Consider the following 19,804-nt stretch of genomic DNA (forward strand, 5'->3'; position numbering starts at 1 on the left):
TTTTGGATCCCCTTTAGAGAGGGAGAGAGAGACCAAATCTGCTTGCTCTACTTTTAAATTTTAGAGCTCTTTCTACTAGTCTTCCTTCATTGTGCATAGCTATAACAAATCCAGTCATTCAATCTTGGTCTCCATCTATTGTTATATTCTTGATCCCTGCTACTCTTTTTGTCACAGTCAACTTTTCACATCTACAGTATATGTACACTGTGTGACACTTGTTAGTATTTGTATAGTCATTGTCACAACTTGTTACCTCCTGCTTTATTTAGCATGTTCCTTGAACCTCATAATTCTGATCTACAGCAGTTTCTTCACAAAACACATTGTAAACTGCCTGCAGATTAAGCTTGAGATTTAGATGCTGTGCTGTGGAAATCTGCATTATATGTGTGTTATTTGACTATTGATCCTTGTTGGATATATGTATATATTTTTTTTTTTTTTTTTCAGATCTCCAGGTATATCAAGGTATATCAATCCAGTGATCATATGTAACACTGGATACACCAAGAGGAGCTTTACTGAAAATGCTCCATGTTTGTCACATGTCTGTGTGGTTGTCAAACTTGAGATGTTGAAAGGCTTGTTCACAGGCTGGAGTCCAGATGAATGGCTTGGACAAACCTGTGAGGTCCATGAGAGGGACTGCCAGGGTGGAGAAATTCTTGCAGAAGCGTCTATAGAAGCCAGCCATTCCCAGAAATCTCATCAGAGCTTTCCAGGAGGTAGGAATAGGGAAGGCCAGGATGGCTTCCACATTGGCCCCCTTGGAATGGGCAATGCCTTGGCTCGCCACATGACCCAGGTAGACATCAGATTTCCCAGAGGAGGACTTTGCAAGGTTGATGGTCAATAAGGCCTCTTGTAGGTTGCTCAGCAGTCTCTGTAATTGCACCAGGTGCTACTCCCAACTGTCCGACACCATCACCAAATTGTCAAGATATTCCAAGGTTTCTTCCAGGTCTTGAGTGATGTAGTTAATGGTCCTCTGGAAGGTGGCAGGCACATTAGACATACCAAAAGGCATCAGCTGATATTGGTAAAGTCTGGATGGTGTGATGAAGGCTGAGATGGACTTGGCTCATTTGGTCAATCCTGTTTGGTAGTGTCCTTTCAACAGGTCAGTGGTGGAAATGAATCTTTAATGGCCTATACTCTCGATTAAGTCCTCTTTTAAAGGAAGCGGATAGGAGTCAGGAATGGTGATTTAGTTAACTTTCCCATAATGTGCAAAATCTGTTGCTTCCATCAGGTTTGGGAGTTAGAAGACACAGTGAAGCCCTGAGAAAGGCACTAGGATCAGGGAGAACTTCAGAGGACCCAATTCCTGGCTCCTTTCCAATCTGTAATATATGGGTAACAAGTACAGGCTCAGTGGTGTCTTCCTCAGATTCTCTGGAGACAAGGTTTCATGAGATTAATGTAAACCAAATGAGAGTCTTTACAGCAATCTGGAGTGTGTACAGCATAGTTCAAAGGACTTCATGTCTTTAGCATTGATTTGAATGTTTAATGGAATTGCTCCAAACAGCCTTGGGATTGGGGGTGGTAAGCTGATGAGGGTACATAGTGGATATTCAGTTCATCAACAATTTGGTGGAAAAAATTACTAGTGAAATTGCTACCTTGGTCTGATTGAATTTCTTTAGGAATGCCAAATGAAGTGAAAAGATGTAAGAAGCATTTTACAATACTTTTGGTAGCAATGTTCTTCAAAGGTTACGCCTCAGGGTAACAGGTGGCTGAATCTAGAATGGTGAGCATATAGTGGTTACCCTTTTTGGTCTTGGGTAAAGATCCTACACAGTCAATAATGATCTTTTCAAATGGCTCAGTGAGTATAGGAATGGGTTTGAGAGAGGCTGGTGGTATACATTCATTTGGTTTGCCCACAACTTGATATACATGACATGATTTTATGAAATTGGTCACATCCTTTTTGAGGTCAGGCCTGAAGAAATGTTGGAGAATTTTTTTGTATGCCTTTTGGATGCCTAGGTGTCCTGACAATCCATCATTGGCTAGTTCTAACAATGCTGGTTGTACTGATAAAGTAATGACAACTTGATGGACTTCCAACCATGAATCTGAGTGCTTTAGCTCCAGGGGTCTGTAAGCTCTCATAAGCATATCTTCATGAAAGTAAAAACAAGGCAGTTTAGTTAAGTCCTTTTCTTCACTTGCAAAATGTCTAAATTTTCTCAAAAGTGGGATCTTGTCATTGTGCCTTAATTAAATTCTCTTTAGTTATGAGGTTATTGTACAGATCTTCAGAGGGAGGGACTGGTGAGGAAGGGTTAGGTATAGTTTTGTGGGATCTAGTGATGACACAAGGTGGGAACAAAGGAGTGGTTGTTGTCTGAAGGTTCTGAGTGGGATTGTCTTCAAGCGGGGTCTCAGTAACCTTGATGTTAGGCACAATTAAACTTCCATCCAGGTCGTTACCTAATAGCAAATGGATATATTTAACTGGCAACTTATCTAATTTGATAGCAACTTAAATTTCACCTGTGAGTATGGGGCATTGGAGATGGATATTAGTTAGTGGGTAAGAAGGGTGGAGGCATTAGCAATATTAAAGATGACACTTTCAACAAGTATGGATTGTGCTGCACCTGTGTCATGTGAGAAGGTAATGGGATAAGACTTGCTTGTACTTCCAATAAGAGATACTTGGCCTGGGAATGTATAAGATTTAAACAATTTGTGGGGGCATTCTACATCTTCTGCAGTGGCTACAGGCTTTTTAGGTGGAGAGCCTGGCTGGTGAGAAAATTTACTATTTGGATGTCTACAATTTTGGATGATGTGATCTGTCTTCACAATAATTGCAAAACATAGAGGGATATCACTATGGCACAAATTTGGTCAGCTTACCACCCATGTTACCAAAACTTTCCCCAGAGGAAGACCTAACATTCTGGGTTGCACTATGTCCTCTGTTATTTAGTGAACCCATCAACAAGGAATATGCATCAACTGCCCGGGCTGCCTGCATGAGCTCGTTAACGCTATGCTCCTCCACGTGTCTCAAAATGTTGAATGGAAGGTTACCTTTCCACTCCTCCATTATAATCAGACTCACTAGTTCTGAGAAGGTAGTGGTTTGAGTAGCTTCGAGCCATTTTTTCAATTGTCCGAGTTTCTCACTAGCAAACTCTACAAAGGTGTGAGAATGAAGTCTGACAATTCCTAAACTGTTGTCGATAACCATCTGGGGTGATGGAGTAAGCATCAAGGACACTACTGTTTAAGGTTTCATAGTCATTCTGCTCACTAAGGCTGTTATACACTCTGTAAGCTTTACCTGTTAGCTTAGGAACAATTAGAGAGATCCACCGATCATGGGGCCACTGATGTTGTCAAGCAACACTTTTGAAAACTTTGAATGAACCATCTATATCTGACTCGTCAAAAGTCGGTACCAATGAAGAAATGTTAGTTGGATTAAAGGCAGTCATTTTCTCTTTCAGGTCCATTTCTTTTTGTCTGAATTGTGAATCATTTTGTGCCTTGAGTTCTCTTATTTGCAACTCCTTTAATTTAACTTCTTGCTCTGATTGCATCTGTTGTTCCTTTAGTTTCACTTGCTTTAATTGATCACTGAGAGGTTTGCTAACATAAGAAGGTTCACCCCAAGCTAAGCTCATTGGGGTTAACTCATCAGCCAAGGCTACATCTACAATACCTTCGTTCACTAGCTCTTCTATCATCACATTTCTTTTTATTACTTCTTTAGTTATTTGATGTGAGATTTGGATGTTAAAGTGTTTGGCTATGGCCTTCCAATCATCTATCTTAAGATTCTCAGATTTTCACAGGATTCATCAATGTCAAAACTAGTGGAAAACATAGTGGTGGAAAGAGGAAGAAGAGATAATGAGGTGAGTGATTAGCTTAAACAGAAGAGTTTGGCAGTGATAACTCAGATAATTCTGGAAAATTCTCAAAGTTATACTCAAACAAAAAACACTCATGAGTACTGTCACTATGAGACCTGAAAGAGGAAATGGAGAGTTATAACACTGACACAAGATCCAGATTACTCCAATTTCTTGAGAGATGTGAACAGTACTAAGAATCTGATACATTAATGAGGAGCAGAGGAGCTCTGAACCAGTAACTAGTAGCCCTAAGTTGAACACAAGAGAAATAATGATCTTTGTACAGTGAGGGTATGGCATTACAAAGATCTGGATAAGCCCAACACTGGAGTAACACTCACTACGTAGCTGCCTGTATGCATACAACAATGGGTATATGTCACTATCATGACTCATACACCTGTATAGCTGTCCTGTCCTAACACAGTAGTGAAATGTCAATGAGAAAATAGCAAAAGCAATTTCAACCACAAAAGGGAGTGAGTGCAAATCAAAAGGCAACTTTAAATTTTGGTATGTATAGTAACAGGAAAACATATAAGGGAGGGAACAAGGGGCTTGTTCGACAATGATTATAAGTTACAAGTGTCCTGTCACTGTCGCCAGTTGTTCCGAGTGAGTGTTAGACTGTGGGGTTTAAGCAGAAGACTACCCTGAAGAGGCCCAACACACACAACAATAAAGGAAGGGAAGTTTTAAGGGGATAAGGTTAACAGGTCGAACAAGCTTAGTGTGGGGTAGTCAAAACTGTGTAACCCTTACTTGAATTTAATAACACAAACAAAAGACATGGAAACAATAACACAAATGCACAAGAAAAGTAAACCCACCACCAACCTAAACATAAATACACACAGAAATAATAACAAAAACACAGGGGAAAACATACCCTAACCAAACTTAAGACCAAAAAGCTAATCTCAACACTGAGACACAGGGAGGGAAACATGGTGCAAACTATACTCAGCTGAAGACTGGCAGGGTAGTAGTGTGATGTCCTTGTGAGAGTCGGCAGCTGAATCCAGGAGGGAACGTGAGCTGTTGAGTCAAGAAATGAACTGACTACAATGTGAAACGGGCCTGCCTCGTAAACAATGGGGGAGAGGACAGGGAAGCGAGGGACAAGAGTGAGGGGACGTGGTGTGTTGAGGAGTGCCAGGCTTCGGTAGTGGTGGTCTGATAGATGAGAGGAGCTATGTGGCATGAGAACAGGAGCAAGGAGGTGCAGAACAAGGAGGTGAGGGCAGACCAACGTGTGTAGTAGTCCTCAGAGCCCTGAGGAACACCACTGATAATAGACTTTAGAGAACAGTGATTGTCTACCACAACAACAACAGAACAGCCAGAAAGGAAACTTGAGATGAAGATACAGAAGGAAGGATAGAGGCTGTAGAAGGGTAGTTTAGAAATCAAAGCTTTGTGCCAGACTCTTTCAAAAGTTTTTGACATATCTAACAGGCAACAGCAAATGTTTCACCAGAATCCCTAAAAAAGGACGACCAAAACTCAGTAATCATAGCCAGAAGATCACCAGTAGAACGGATTCAGTGGAACCCATACTGGAGATCAAATAGAGGGTTGTGAAGTAATAAATGTTCAAAAATCTCCCTGTTGAGGATAGATTAAAAACTTTAGACAGGCAGGAAATTGAAGCAATAGACGATATTTTGAGGGATTAGATCGGTCACCCTTTTTAGGAACAGGCTTAATGCAAAGGAGGGAAAGATGGAGAAGTAAAGTTACTAGAGATGTTTTTTGGCTAGATGCCAGAAGTCATGAGAGGGGTTAGACCTTAAAAAAAAAAAAAAGATATTTTCTATTAATGGAGGAATTTTTGGCTAGTTGGAGAACAAACGTGGCATAATTCCTGGCAAAAATACAAAGTGCATGAGATTCAGATAATGGAAGGCTCAAGTACTTTTTGTGAACAACCTCTCTTTCATGTATAGTGCAAGAACAAGCTGTGTTAAATGAAGGTTTGGAAGATTAAGGTTGAGAGAAAGAATGAGGAATGTAATATGCCTCCATGCCAGACACTGGCACCTCTGTTATGTGCTCAACACACACACACACAGAAACGGATCTCTGGAAAGCAGTAATCATTCTAAGGTAAATCAAAATAATAGCTCCACAGGTACCCCAATAAGCCAGCAGAGGCACTTCCACTATGGGGGATCCAGAGGAGGGATTGGATCGATTTGACAAGATACGTTTAGACATGAAGTTGTTATCAGAGGAGCCCAAAAAGATGATAGCAGAGTGACAGCATAAGCAGGATTAGAGATTAAGAATGTTGAGTGTACCTGCAAGACGGTCAGGAATGGAGTAGGGTGTTGAACTAATTGGTCTAGACTCTAGATCATGGAAGATAGCAAAGTTAAAGGCTAGTTCATCAAGATAGTCAGTGAAGGGAGAGGAAAGCCAAAGCTGGTGGCAAATATAGAAGTCTCCAAGAATGGAGATCTCTGCAAAAAAGAAAAGTTACGCAGTGTCCCACTTTGGAATTTAAGCAAAGATTTTTTTTTTTAAACATAGAGGAGACAGATGAGAGGTATACAGCACAGATGAATTTAGTTTAAGAATGGCTCTGTTGTCATAGCCTGATGGAGGAAAATTTTTAAGATTCAAGAGTATGGGCACAAGAGCAAGTTAAGTTGTTGCGCACATAGACGTAACATCTAGCTTTGGATTTAAAATGAGGATAAAGAAAGTAGGAGGGAACAGATAAGGAGGCTACAGTCAGTTGCCTCAGAAACCTATGTTTCGGTGAGGAAAAGATGAGGTTTAGTAGAGGAAAGGTGGTGTTATACAGATTGAAAATTAGATCTAAGGCTGCGAATGTTGAAGAAGTTAATAAAAAAAAAAAAAAAGTCGATGGGGGTGTCAAGACACTTTTTAGGGGTTAATACCAGAAGAGCAGTCCGACCTGGAGACATTTGTGGGGATTCCGAGGCTGGTGTAGGAATCACCATATTTAATTGATAATTTTGAGTGAAGGGTGTGCGTGTAAATAGGTACATGTCATTTTATGTGAAGGAAGAGAGCTGTCTTTAGAATGTGAGACACAAAGGGAAACGTTCAGTGAGGGAGTAATTATCGTTTTGGCAGGTGTCGACTGCCTCTAGGTGAGGCCTCCTTATCATTCCAGAACGCACATCATAAATAGATAAATTGATTAATTTATTTTAATAAGTTGATCAATTAATAATAACAATAATTAAAAACATTAAGTAATGGCAGTAACGAAGCAAGCGAATAAATAACAAATAAATAAATAAAAGTTTGAAAGAAGTATGTGTATATAGATGTTTCGTTTTGTCATGACGCTTTTGCTAGTTCTCGAATTAATTAATGATGTAGAAAAGGAGAGCTGAACAAGAAAAATAAAATAAAATAAAATTAATTAATTAATTAAAAAAAAAAAAACAAGAAAAAAATCCCATTGTATTTGTAAATTATACATATTGGTATTTTCTTAAATTTTGTATGTAACATTCTAAATATTTATGAAAATTTTAGACGTTCATGGTGCAGGTCTTGTCTTGATTGCTGACTGCTTGCTGGCTGCCAGTACGCATTTCCTTGCGGTGTTGTATTTGTATTTTGTTTTAAATGATGATTGCACCTGCATTTATGAAGTGTGTGTGTGTGTGTGTGTGTGTGTGTGTGTTTACCTAGTTGTATTCTACAGGGCACAAGCCAAACCTCATTTTGTCCTGTTTCCATAACCATATTTATCTAGTTTCTCTTTAAACATGTGTACACTGTTTGCCATAATCACCTCTTCCTTCAAATCATTTTAGATTTCAATAGTTCGATACGGGAAGCTGTATTTCTTGGTGTCGCTCAAACATCAAGACTTTATTTTCTTCCCATGTCCCCTCGTCCGTTTCTCTCTCTCCTCCAGCTGTGGTACCAATTAATTTATGTCTGTTCGTTCTATATTGTTTTCCAATTTGTACATTGTTATCAGGTCTCCTCTTTCTTTTTCATGTACTGTTGGCAATATCATCTCTTCAAGTCTTTCTTACTTGCTAGTCTTTGTCGCTATCCTCTGTATTCTTTCCAGTTTCCGTATATATATATATATATATATATATATATATATATATATATATATATATATATATATATATATATATATATATATATATATATATATATATATATATATATATATATATATATATATATATATATATATATATATATATATATATATATAATTTTTTTTTCTTTTCTATATGGACCCCAAACTACTGCTGCGTATTCCAATTTAAGTCTTATCATGCTTGTTTTATATATATATATATATATATATATATATATATATATATATATATATATATATATATATATATATATATATATATATATATATATATATATATATATATATATATATATATATATATATATTTATTTATTTATTTATTTATTTATTTATTTTATTTTCTTTTTTTTTTCTTTTTCACATTTTTTTTTTTTTTTATCTAAATAGTTAAACGTCACCTTAACGTTTGATAACAAGCTGTATGTAGAGCTGAATATTCAGTTTACGTGCGTGTTTGTTTGTGTGTGTGGAAAAGGCGGGATATAATCAAAACTGTCTGAGCTTTCCTTTTGCTTCAGCTGATTGATAGCAACTGGTAACGGTTAATGGATGAGATATTAATTACTATCATGTTCATACATGTTCAAATCAGAGGTTCCCTACCTTTTTGTTTCTTTTGTATCCCTCGAATATTTTTATAGGTTCTTATGTGGGCTACCCCTAAATAAATTAAGGAAAAAAAAATGTCAATGTCATCGTCAGTGGCACAGCATGCCAATCCAAGCAGTGTCATGACAGATGTGTCTCAGCCCTTGCACTTACACCTATTACCATGTTAATAATGGGAGTAGCACTAAACCACACATGATATTAATGTCACCAACATAATACAACTGCCCCAAAGGACACATCTTTGTCACTTACTTGCTCTTACGTCACATCCACTCATACTGTTCGTCAAACACCACAAATCACTTGCACATTTTCAAGATGTGTTGTACTTGAAAGTACTCGTGAAATGGTCGGGTAAGTGGAATCAAAGTAACATACAAGTACATGATATTGTGCACCTAAGTATGAGTACATGTACCAATTAAAGCCTGATATCGATATAACATCAATTTTTTTCTTCTTTTCATTAATCTTGGATATTTTTATTTATTTATTTATTTACTTATTCTTTTTTTTTTTTTTTTTTTTTTTTTTGCAACAAAGCTACGGCAACAGTGCCGGTGATGAATAACTTATCACTAACTGTCAGTAGGACTTAATGACTCAGGTCGGTGCCACCCGCCAGTCGAGTCGAACTTTGGTCGGTACTATACACGTCCCGTAACTGATTTTTTTTCAGGCCTAGTTCAGATGCATCCACAGGAAGTTCCATAATAAAGAAAACCAAATGTTATTCACCATACTCTTGATATTTAATGTAAATAAAAGTTTTGCTTACTAAAATGAGGAAATTAGAAAAAAAAAAACTGTGCAATCTGACTGCAGATTACATCATGTGTTGAGCAGTAGTGGTTATTGCCTGAGACCCAGTGTATCCACATAAAAGGTGCAAATCTACCACTGGGGGTACATGTACCCCCTTGCTCTAAATAGAGTTGAATTAATTTAGAAGAAACACACATTGGCTGACAGACAATTTGGTTTCAGAAGTGAAAGATTTTGTGTCACAAATTTAGTGAGCTTTTCTAGTAGAGCAATTGATATAATTCAGGAGAGAGAGGGTTGGACAGACTGTGTTTATTTAGACCTAAAAAAAAAAAAAAAACATTTGATAAGGTATCACACCAGAGACTGCTATGGAAAATTCAAAATATAGGGGGTTTGTAAGACAACACACTGAATTGGATTACAGACTTCTTGAGGGACAGATAAATGAAAACAGTAATAAAGGAAAAAAAATAAAAAATCAGAATGGTGTAGTTACAAGTGGAGTACCGCAGAGGACAGTCTTAACCCCGTAATGTTTCTGGTGTATGTCAACGATATGGTGGATGAGGTTGACAATTATATAAGTCTGTTTGCAGATGATGCGAAATTATTGAAAAGAGTGAACACAATATGGATTGTGAAATATTACAGAAAGATCTAAATAAGATATGTAAATGGAGTAAGAAATAGGAAGTGGAATTCAATGCAAAGAAATGCAAGATGATGGAATTAGAAATGCAAGAAGATGCAAAAGAAGACTGACAAATTCCTACACTATGGAGGAAGTGGAAATTAAGAACCCCCCCCCCAAAAAAAAAAAAAAAAAAAAAAAAAAAATTGGGAATTACAATAAGTGATTATTTATCACCCGAAAGAAAAACATGTAAACAAAATAGTTGGGGAAACCTATGAGTTACTAAGAAAGATGAAAGGGGCATTTGCTTACATGGATGAAGAGATGATGAAAAAGTTGATGGAATATGTGATTCAACCAAAACTGGAATATGCCACAATTGTTTGGTCACCCCATAATAAAAAGGAAATAAGGAAAATAGAAGAGAGAGAGAGAGAGTGTCACGGAATTCCACGCTAGCGTTCATCTACCTACTTTAAATTACGCGCCAACAGCATTTACATCATGCTACTGATAATGACCAAGACAACGAGATGAGTTCATGATTAGGTATCAGGATGAGAATACGGTCCTTTCACAAGTTTAATTTTGACTTCATCCCAATCAATTAATATCAACAGCTACACTCACAAAGGTGACAAAATAGAATCCTAGAAATACACTTTTTTTTGTATATGTGTTATTATCAGACAGAAGGCAATATTATCCTTCAGGTAATTAATTTGGTGCGTCATTTGGACATATAAAAATGGTATAGTATAGCCTGGGCATTGTTGATGTGCGTTCCCATTTTCTGTGCCCAGTGTGTCCCAACATGGCTGGACGATGAAGAGACGGGGTTTGGGAACCAGGAAAACCATGTCCTGCTGAGGATGATTATGGCCGATGTTGGCGACAAAGGAAAATATAAGAAGAAGATAAGAAAGGTATTTCATAAGGTGTGTAGCCGAGTGCCTAGTGTTGAGGGGAGGCGGGCAGAGGTGGCCAAGACTGGCTACGTTATCGTCGACCTTCATGCTATTATCATTTTTGGAGGGATGACCTTCTGCCTGTCTGAGTACCGTGGTGGCTGCTTGTCTCGCTTGTGCTGCTTCCAGGGTTACTTTTATTTTTGTGTATAGACGGTGGGTGTAGCTTTGAAATTGATTAAATATCGGTTATTTTCTGTGCCGATCCGAGTACAATTTGTGCCTTGGCAGTGGGCTATAGTGAGAGGAAAGGTGTAACTGACTCCTTGTTTTTTCCTTATTCATTTTTTTTTCTTATATTAAGATTTACTATTGCTTTGAGGCCATCTAGACGTGCCATGTTAAGCTTTTTGTTGTGCTACGTTGTATTATTAACTGGCAATGCAAGTTGGCTTTGCTAATATTCTAGTAGTTAATGTTTGGAATCAACCTTCCCATATGGTTTTTCACGTGATGAAAGAACACTGTAGTTGTGTTACATATTTAATCAGAAGAAGATATAGGTCTCTGTACTTAGAAGGAAGTTCATGCTTCTTGTAGCATGAACTATCTTGTTTTGCTTTGTATCAATGTTTGGATATTTTGCCCCTCTCCAGTCTCAACATTTTCAACATCTCCATTTATGATATTAGGACTAGAAGCAAATTACTAATGGAATAACTTGATGTCAGCTAACATGTTAATTAACATTTAATATAATCTGCATAATGGGACTTTCCTTATTAGTTCATCTTTCCTAACATTGTCATCATCATTGTATTGATATGGTACTAATGGGATAATCATAGTCAACTTGGTCTTACTTAGGCATTGATCATTATGGGTTGATTTGTATTGAGTTGCTTACTTTTGAGTGTTATTTAGCCATTGTCTCTTTTGTGAAACTTGTCAGCATTTGACAATATGAAATATTATTGTGGTTTGCAACACTGAAAATTCCTTGTGAAGTATATGGAGCTCCATCATCATAATTTAATTTAATGTCCTTATTTTCCCTTGTGGAGTTGGGCAATTTTATGTATTTGAAGCAAAAGATTTCTTCCCTGGTCACCCTACTCTGATGGGAAATAAACTTGATTTTAGAGTGATCCTTATCTGGGGAGTCATCTAACACAACAAAGGTTATTGATATCTCCAAGAGGTGATTGCACAGTGTGATGAAGTTCCACTGTTTGGATGCATCTTGTGATGAGTGGTGGGCTCACCACATACATCAAAGTGAAGTACAGGGAGGTCCTGATGATATGAGCTGCTAGGTTCTGATTGAATTGCTCGCATAGTGAATTTTCGTGGAAATGAAATGCATATGTAGTGTCAAAAAATGGATTAGATTCCAAGACCCTTGTCAAAGGTAAGTTTTCAAGGTAAAATGTATGATACCAAACGCAACAACTGTGTCTGTATTACAGAACTGTCAATAAAGCAACCTGAAACAGAAAACAGCATACAAAGAACATGATTACATATTAATTAAACATATAAAATGTGCATAACACTCACCAATGTGTAGTTAATGCGTCACAGAGGGTAACTTGCTCACCACTTATGTGCTTAACAACTTTTTTGTGAGTGTTATTGACACTAACTTGCTTAACCTTACTGCTAGGACTTGCATTGGAACTCAGTGGTCCCTTGAGAGGGGAAGGGTGTGCGGTTCTCTCCCAGTGTTCATAAACTCATCTCTGTGCATCTGAATCATTATACATCACCATGTAGCTTAGATGTGTTAGTGGGTGGGTGGAGGAAGGTGTGCATTTTAAACTTTGTAATTTTACTTGCCTTGGACTCATAATTTTACTTGCCTCGGACTGAAGCTTGTATCATTGTTTTTTTTCTTCTTTTTTTTTTTATGTAGGAAGGACACTGGCCAAGGGCAACAAAAATTCAATAAAGAAAAATGCCCACTGAAATGCCAGTCCCATAAAAGGGTGAAAGCAGTGGTCAAAAATTGATGAATAAGTGTCTTGAAACCTCCCTCTTGAAGGAATTCAAGTCATAGGAAGGTGGAAATACAGAAGCAGGCAGGGAGTTCCAGAGTTTACCAGAGAAAGGGATGAATGATTGAGAATACTGGTTAACTCTTGCGTTAGAGAGGTGGACAGAATAGGGGTGAGAGAAAGAAGAAAGTCTTGTGCAGCGAGGCCGCGGGAGGAGGGGAGGCATGCAGTTAGCAAGATCAGAAGAGCAGTTAGCATGAAAATAACGGTAGAAGACAGCTAGAGATGCAACATTGTGGCAGTGATAGAGAGGCTGAAGACAGTCAGTTAGAGGAGAGGAGTTGATGAGACAAAAAGCTTTTGATTCCACCCTGTCTAGAAGAGCAGTATGAGTGGAACCCCCCCCAGACATGTGAAGCATACTCCATACATGGACATATAAGGCCCTTGTACAGAGTTAGCAGGAAGGGGGGTGAGAAAAACTGGCGGAGACGTCTTGGAACGCCTAACTTCATAGAAGCTGTTTTAGCTAGAGATGAGATGTGAAGTTTCCAGTTCAGATTATAAGTAAAGGACAGACCAAGGATGTTCAGTGTAGAAGAGGGGGACAGTTGAGTGTCATTGAAAAAGAGGGGATAGTTGTTTGCAAGGTTGTGTCAGATTGATAAATGGAGGAATTGAATTTTTGAGGCATTGAACAATACCAAGTTTGCTCTGCCCCAATCAGAAATTCTAGAAAGATCAAAAGTCAAGCGTTCTTTGGCTTCCCTGCGTGAAATGTTTACCTCCTGAAGGGTTGGATGTCTATGAAAAGACGTGGAAAAGTGCAGGGTGGTATCATCAGTGTAGGAATGGATAGGACAAGAAGTTTGGTTTAGAAGATCATTAATGAATAATAAGAGAGTGGGTGACAGGACAGAACCCTGAGGAACACCACTGTTAATAGATTTAGGAGAACAACAGTGACTGTCTACCACAGCAGCAATAGAACGGTCAGAAAGGAAACTTGAGATGAAGTTATAGAGAGGAGAGAAGCTGTAGGAGGGTAGTTTGGAAATCAAGGCTTTGTGCCAGACTCTGTCGAAAGCTCTTGATATGTCCAAGGCAACAGCAAAACTTTCACCAAAATCTCTAAAAGAGGATGACCAAGACTCAGTAAGGAAAGCCAGAAGATCACCAGTAGAGTGGCCTTGACGGAACCCATACTGGCAATCAGATGGAAGGTTGTGAAGTGATAAATGTTTAAGAATCTTCCTGTTGAGGATAGATTAAAAAACTTTAGGTAGGCAGGAAATTAAAGCAATAGGACGGTAGGTTGAGGGATTAGAACGGTCACCCTTTTTAGGAACAGGTTGAATGTAGACAAACTTCTAGCAAGAAGGAAAGTTAGATGTTGACAGACAGAGCAGAAAGAGTTTGAATAGGCACGGTGCAAACACGGAGGCACAGTTTCGGAGAACAATAGGAGGGACCCCATCAGGGGTCCATAAGCCTTCCGGGGGTTTAGGCCAGCGAGGGCATGGAAAACATCATTGCGAAGAATTTTAATAGGTGGCATGAAGTAGTCAGAGGATGGAGGAGAGGGAGGAACAAGCCCAGAATCATCCAAGGTAGAGTTTTTAGTAAAGGTTTGAGTGAAGAGTTCGGCTTTAGAAATAGATGTGATAGTAGTGGTGCCATCTGGTTGAAATAGAGGAGGGAAAGAAGAAGCAAAGTTATTAGAGATATTTTTGGCTAGATGCCAGAAGTCACGAGGGGAGTTAGATCTTGAAAGGTTTTGACACTTTGTTAATGAAGGAGTTTTTGGCTAGTTGGAGAACAGACTTGGCATGGTTCCGGGCAGAAATATAAAGTGCATGGCACCATTAGGTTTTTGATGTTCTCTGACCTGACCTGTGTGTGTGTGTGTGTGTGTGTGTGTGTGTGTGTGTGTGTGTGTGTGTGTGTGTGTGTGTGTGTGTGTGTGTGTGTGTGTGTGCGCGCGCACACCACATATGGTTATAAATTTTATGAAGTGAGTGAGATATTGATTGACAGTATGATCCTTGATAGCATGTTTAATTTCTCTCTCTCTCTCTCTCTCTCTCTCTCTCTCTCTCTCTCTCTCTCTCTCTCTCTCTCTCTCTCTCTCTCTCTCTCAGAGAGAGAGAGAGAGAGAGAGAGAGAGAGAGAGAGAGTGAGAGAGAGAGTGAGAGTGAGTATGGAGCAGAAAGGGATGGAGACAGGCAGCAGCCTTTTACCAGAAATTCAGTAGCTTCCTCCTCTTCCTCTCCTCCCTCACCTTCCACCTGTGCCAGCAATTATAAATAACAAAGGTAAATCATAGTAATTTTATGTAATTTAGTGTTATTTGTCTCTATTTAAAGATGTATATTTCAATTTCATTCTATATTCATAAAAAAAAAAAAACTTAAATATGTAAAAGTACCATATTTTTTAGGCTTATATGGATTAATTGTATTTACATTAATTTCAATGGAAAAAAAATTTTTTGGTTTGCGAACCGAAGCCCAGAACGGATTAAATTTGTGAACTGAGATTCTACTGTAGTTATTTTCTCCTGGCAGATTTTATTCAGACTGAGAAGGGGCAAGTTGCCAGTTTGTGCAATGTGACACCCACATTGATAGGAGTTGTAATCACAAATGTCGCTGACTGTATATGACATTCTAGATAAAATGATGCTAGAATCAACCTGTGTAAAATAGACACCACTCTCTTTGGGTTTACAGCTAATAAAACATCATCGTACATTACATATTCTTAGCTGCAGGTGAATCAGAATATAATATGTGCCTGGTCAGAATGATATCTAATATGTATGGTATACAGTAAAATCCCTCTCATCTGGCATTCGAGTATCCGGCAGCTTCAAGTATCCGGCACATTTTTCTCCGAGCCTTAAAATCAATAAAAAATCAATGTGAACTCATAAAATCAATTAAAATTCCCGCGCGAGGCATACTTTGTCCCCTCGCCACTAGAGTGCTTCACGCCACCCGAGGCCCACTGCACTGTGTTTCTCAGTGACTCAGTCCCGCGTGTGCACTGTTTATCGCCTGACGCCTTCATCATGCCTAAAGTTGTAGAAAAGAGGAAGCGTGTTGTGCTTACACTTAAGCAGCTGATCAGATCAGCTGCTGATTAAGATCAGCTGATCTTTGTTATGGTAAGATGCGTGGGTGTAGGGTGGTGATTGTGGACATAATTTCACTTCTATTCAAGTATCCGGCAATATTCAAGTATCCGGTATGTTGGCGGTCCCGTTGATGCCGGATAAGAGGGATTTTACTGTACCATATTTGACGGCTTATAAGACACATGAGCTTATAAGATGTACCTCAGTTTGGGCAGGCATTGGAAAAAAAAAAGATAAATAAGTGTGTTTAAGCTTTGAATATGACATATGACTAGACATTTGAAACCCTCTCGTATGTACTATTCAGATCCTTATTAGATCCAAATATTGTACATTTAAAAATCTTAATACCTGGTAGGATTTACCAACACTGGCCCTCAGACCAATCCTGCTGTAAGATGTAAACAAATATGGTGTAGGCAGAGTCATTGTCAGTGCCCAGAGGGGTAATAAAGTTTGTACATCATATTTTTTTATCATCATTCTATATGTAGTAATTCTAGTTGTAATATTTTAGTACATTTTCAAAGTATAAGGATGTATGAAAATAGATTTAGCTTATTCTTTGCAACATATTTTTATTTGAAATATTCAATATAGACCATCACCATGACCTCCCCTACCTTGTGATGCTTTCTTCACTTATAAAATCTTTTGTTTTGTTAGATAGTAAGCTATTTTCTAAAAAAAAAGCAATAGTTTCTCATTGGCTTCAAGTTTTGTTGAACATGTATGCAAGGTAAGAATGTTAAAAGATAGGCACAATTTCAGTTGTATGAATGTGTGTCTTACCTCAAGGAATAATGGCATCATACTAAGGAATGCAGTGAATCTTGCACATGTCCCCAGCTTTGGTGTGTAACCAATCTCAAATTTGTTTTGGTACATGCAATGCAAGCATCGTCACTTAATTTTTTCCTGACTAGTTATTTTGTGTGAATTACCAGTAAGTACAACCTGTTATACATTATTACCTTGCAAAAAAAAAAGAGTTGTTTTTGTGGTGTAGAATCAATCGTCACTTTGTTTACATGTGTGAAGATGTTTGGGGTTTGATTTAAGGGCCACTGTTGCCATAGATTTATCACTAGCCACTGCCCCAAAGCTAAACCTTAGCCTCATAAGATGCAGGCTCATTTTCTGAGATTTTTTTGGGGGAAGAAAAGCACGTCTTATAAGCCATCAAATATGGTATATTTTTGTTTATTAGCACTTTGCATATATGTAGTACATTTAGATGAACTTATAGTTAGGTGAATTAAATTGAGGAACTACTTCATCAGTGCACTGAAAGCTATAGTATAACAGTATGTTGTACCACATCTAGGTGAACACAACATATGTTGTTACTGAAGGGTGCCCACAGCTTTTTCCATGATTTTGATTAGCCTAAGCACCATCCAAGATAAGAAACAGCATATCAGCCTTCACAGAGGAAACACTATTATGCTGTTTACACTGTTCTGAATCTTTATATTAAAATCTCATGACAGTACAATATTAACATCAAATATATTGTAAATAATACAAGTATAATTAACTATTTAGCTGAATATCACTTCATTGTATCCAAAAAATTGCTCTATCTGGTGATCATTTTAGTGAAACTTTTTTAGTTAACTTGGGCCATTATTTGTTTAGTATTATATATTCAAACAGTGAGCACTGGTTTTACTGACTTTCTGTTGCGTTTAGTGAATATGCACTGTATGTAGTGCTTGTATGGGAGGTTCTAAGGATCCATTGTTTTGATCTTTTTAGAAAGTTGGTTAAGTGTAAGCATATTCTGATTCACTTGAACCATTCATTGCATTTACCCAATATTCAGTATATTGTGTGCAATGAAATAAGGTGATGTAAAGTGAAGTAAGAACAAATGGAAGAAGTGAGGGAAAAGAAGAATGAAGGAGAGAGAGAGAGAGAGAGAGAGAGAGAGAGAGAGAGAGAGAGAGAGAGAGAGAGAGAGAGAGAGAGAGAGAGGCTGGGGATGAGACTTTGACACATCTCTGACACGTAGCTTACCTAGCCTGAAGCTCCTAACATAGTATTTATCTGCGCAGTCACTCATATTTCCCGCTTAAATTTTCTTACTTCCCTATGTCCATTCACTTTAAGTCTCATCCAGTATTTAGTAGAAGAGTTGCTCTTAACAATAAAGTAATCAGCATTCATCTAGCTCCTCCTCCTAGCTTAATCATTAGAATTTTCAGAAGTGAAGTATCTCATTCATATAGGCCAGTGTGGGCTGCAGAGCAGCAAGTGGGTGGGTGTATGTATGTATGTTGCCACCCCACCCCCCCTTTCTTGTACCCTTCCTCCCTACCCTCAATAGCAGCAGAGTGGGAGAGTGTCTGGCGCACTTTTCCCACACTCAGTCACTCCCCAGCGCTTAGATGGGATGGATGTATTGGGACAAGCAGCAGTATCTGGCACAGGGTTACAAAAATCAGTTTTTTAAACCCAATATACTTGTTTTTTGGGGGGGGTTTATTTATTTTTCTTTTTGAGTGGTTATTGTTCTTTTTTTTGGGGGGGATTTATTGTTTTTGGGATTTTATTTTTTGTTTATTCCTCATATTTATATGTCAATCAGTTTGAATAAGCAATTCAAAAGCAGTCTAGAGTGAAGCAATAGGTTTGAAGTGTTTTTTCTCTTTTCATGTAGGAGGGGGACCAGTCAAGAGCAACAAAATATATATAAAAAAAAAAAAGGCCTACTGAGGTGCCGGTTCCCAAACAATGTTGAAAGTGGTAGTCAGAAATTACAGGATAAGTGTCTTGAAACCTCCCTCTTCAAAGAGTTTAAGTCATAGGAAGGTGAAAATATGAAAGCAGGCAGGGAGTTCCAGAGTTTACCAGAGAAAGAGATGAATAATTGAGAATACTGGTTAACTCTTGCATTAGAGAGGTGGATGAAATAGAAGTGAGAGAAAAAAGAAAGCCTTGTGCAGCGAGGCTGTAGGAGGAGGGGATGCATGCAGTTAGTGAAATCAGAAGAGCAGTTGGCATGAAAATAGTGGTAGAAGACAGCAAGAAATGCAACATTTCAGTGATGAGAGAGAGGCTGTAGACATTCAGTTAAAGGAGAAGAGTTGATAAGACAAAAAGCTTTTGATCCCACTTTGTCTAAAAGTGAGTGGAACACCCCACATATATGTGAAGCATATTCCATACATGGAGGAATAAGGCCCCTGTGCAGTGTTAGCAGCTCGGGGGAGGTAAGAAAAACTGGCAGAGACAACTCAGAATGCCTAACTTCATAGAAGCTGTTTTAGCTAGAGATGAGATGTGAAGTTTCCAGTTTAGATTATAAGTAAATAACAGACCGAGGATGTTCAGTGTAGAAGGGGGGACAGTTGAGTGTCAATGAAGAAGAGGGGACAGTTGTCTGGAAGGTTGTGTCGAGTTGATAGATGGAGGAATTGAATTTGGAGGTATTATACAATACTAAGTTTGCTGTGCCCCAATCAGAAATTTTAAAGAGGTAAGAAGTCAGGCATTTTGAGGTTTCCCTGCTTGAACTGTTTACTTCCTGAAGGGTTGGATGTCTAGGAAAAGACGTGGGAAAGTGCAGGATAGTGCCATCATTGTAAGAGTGGATAGGACAAGAAGTTTGATTTAGATTATTGATGAATAATAGGAAAAGAGTAGGTGACTGGACAGAACCCTGAGGAACACCACTTAATAGATTTAGGAGAAGAACACTGTCTACTACAGCAACAGAAGAATGGTCAGAAAGGAAACT

At 38.2% G+C, this 19,804-nt stretch overlaps 1 protein-coding gene across 1 annotated transcript in view; it reads left to right on the plus strand.

Annotated features, from left to right (window-relative positions):
* Positions 1-10,767: 10,767 nt before the first annotated feature.
* LOC135101418 (nonsense-mediated mRNA decay factor SMG9-like) overlaps positions 10,768-19,804 on the plus strand; it is a 70,711-nt gene continuing 61,674 nt past the window's right edge. The window contains exon 1 of the mRNA XM_064005359.1: positions 10,768-10,941. Within this exon, the coding sequence (XP_063861429.1) occupies positions 10,792-10,941 (150 nt within the window). The 5' untranslated portion in view covers positions 10,768-10,791. The remainder of the gene's footprint in view (positions 10,942-19,804) is intronic.

The sequence above is a fragment of the Scylla paramamosain genome, chromosome 1 (genome assembly GCF_035594125.1).
Source record: "Scylla paramamosain isolate STU-SP2022 chromosome 1, ASM3559412v1, whole genome shotgun sequence".
NCBI lineage: Eukaryota > Metazoa > Arthropoda > Malacostraca > Decapoda > Portunidae > Scylla > Scylla paramamosain.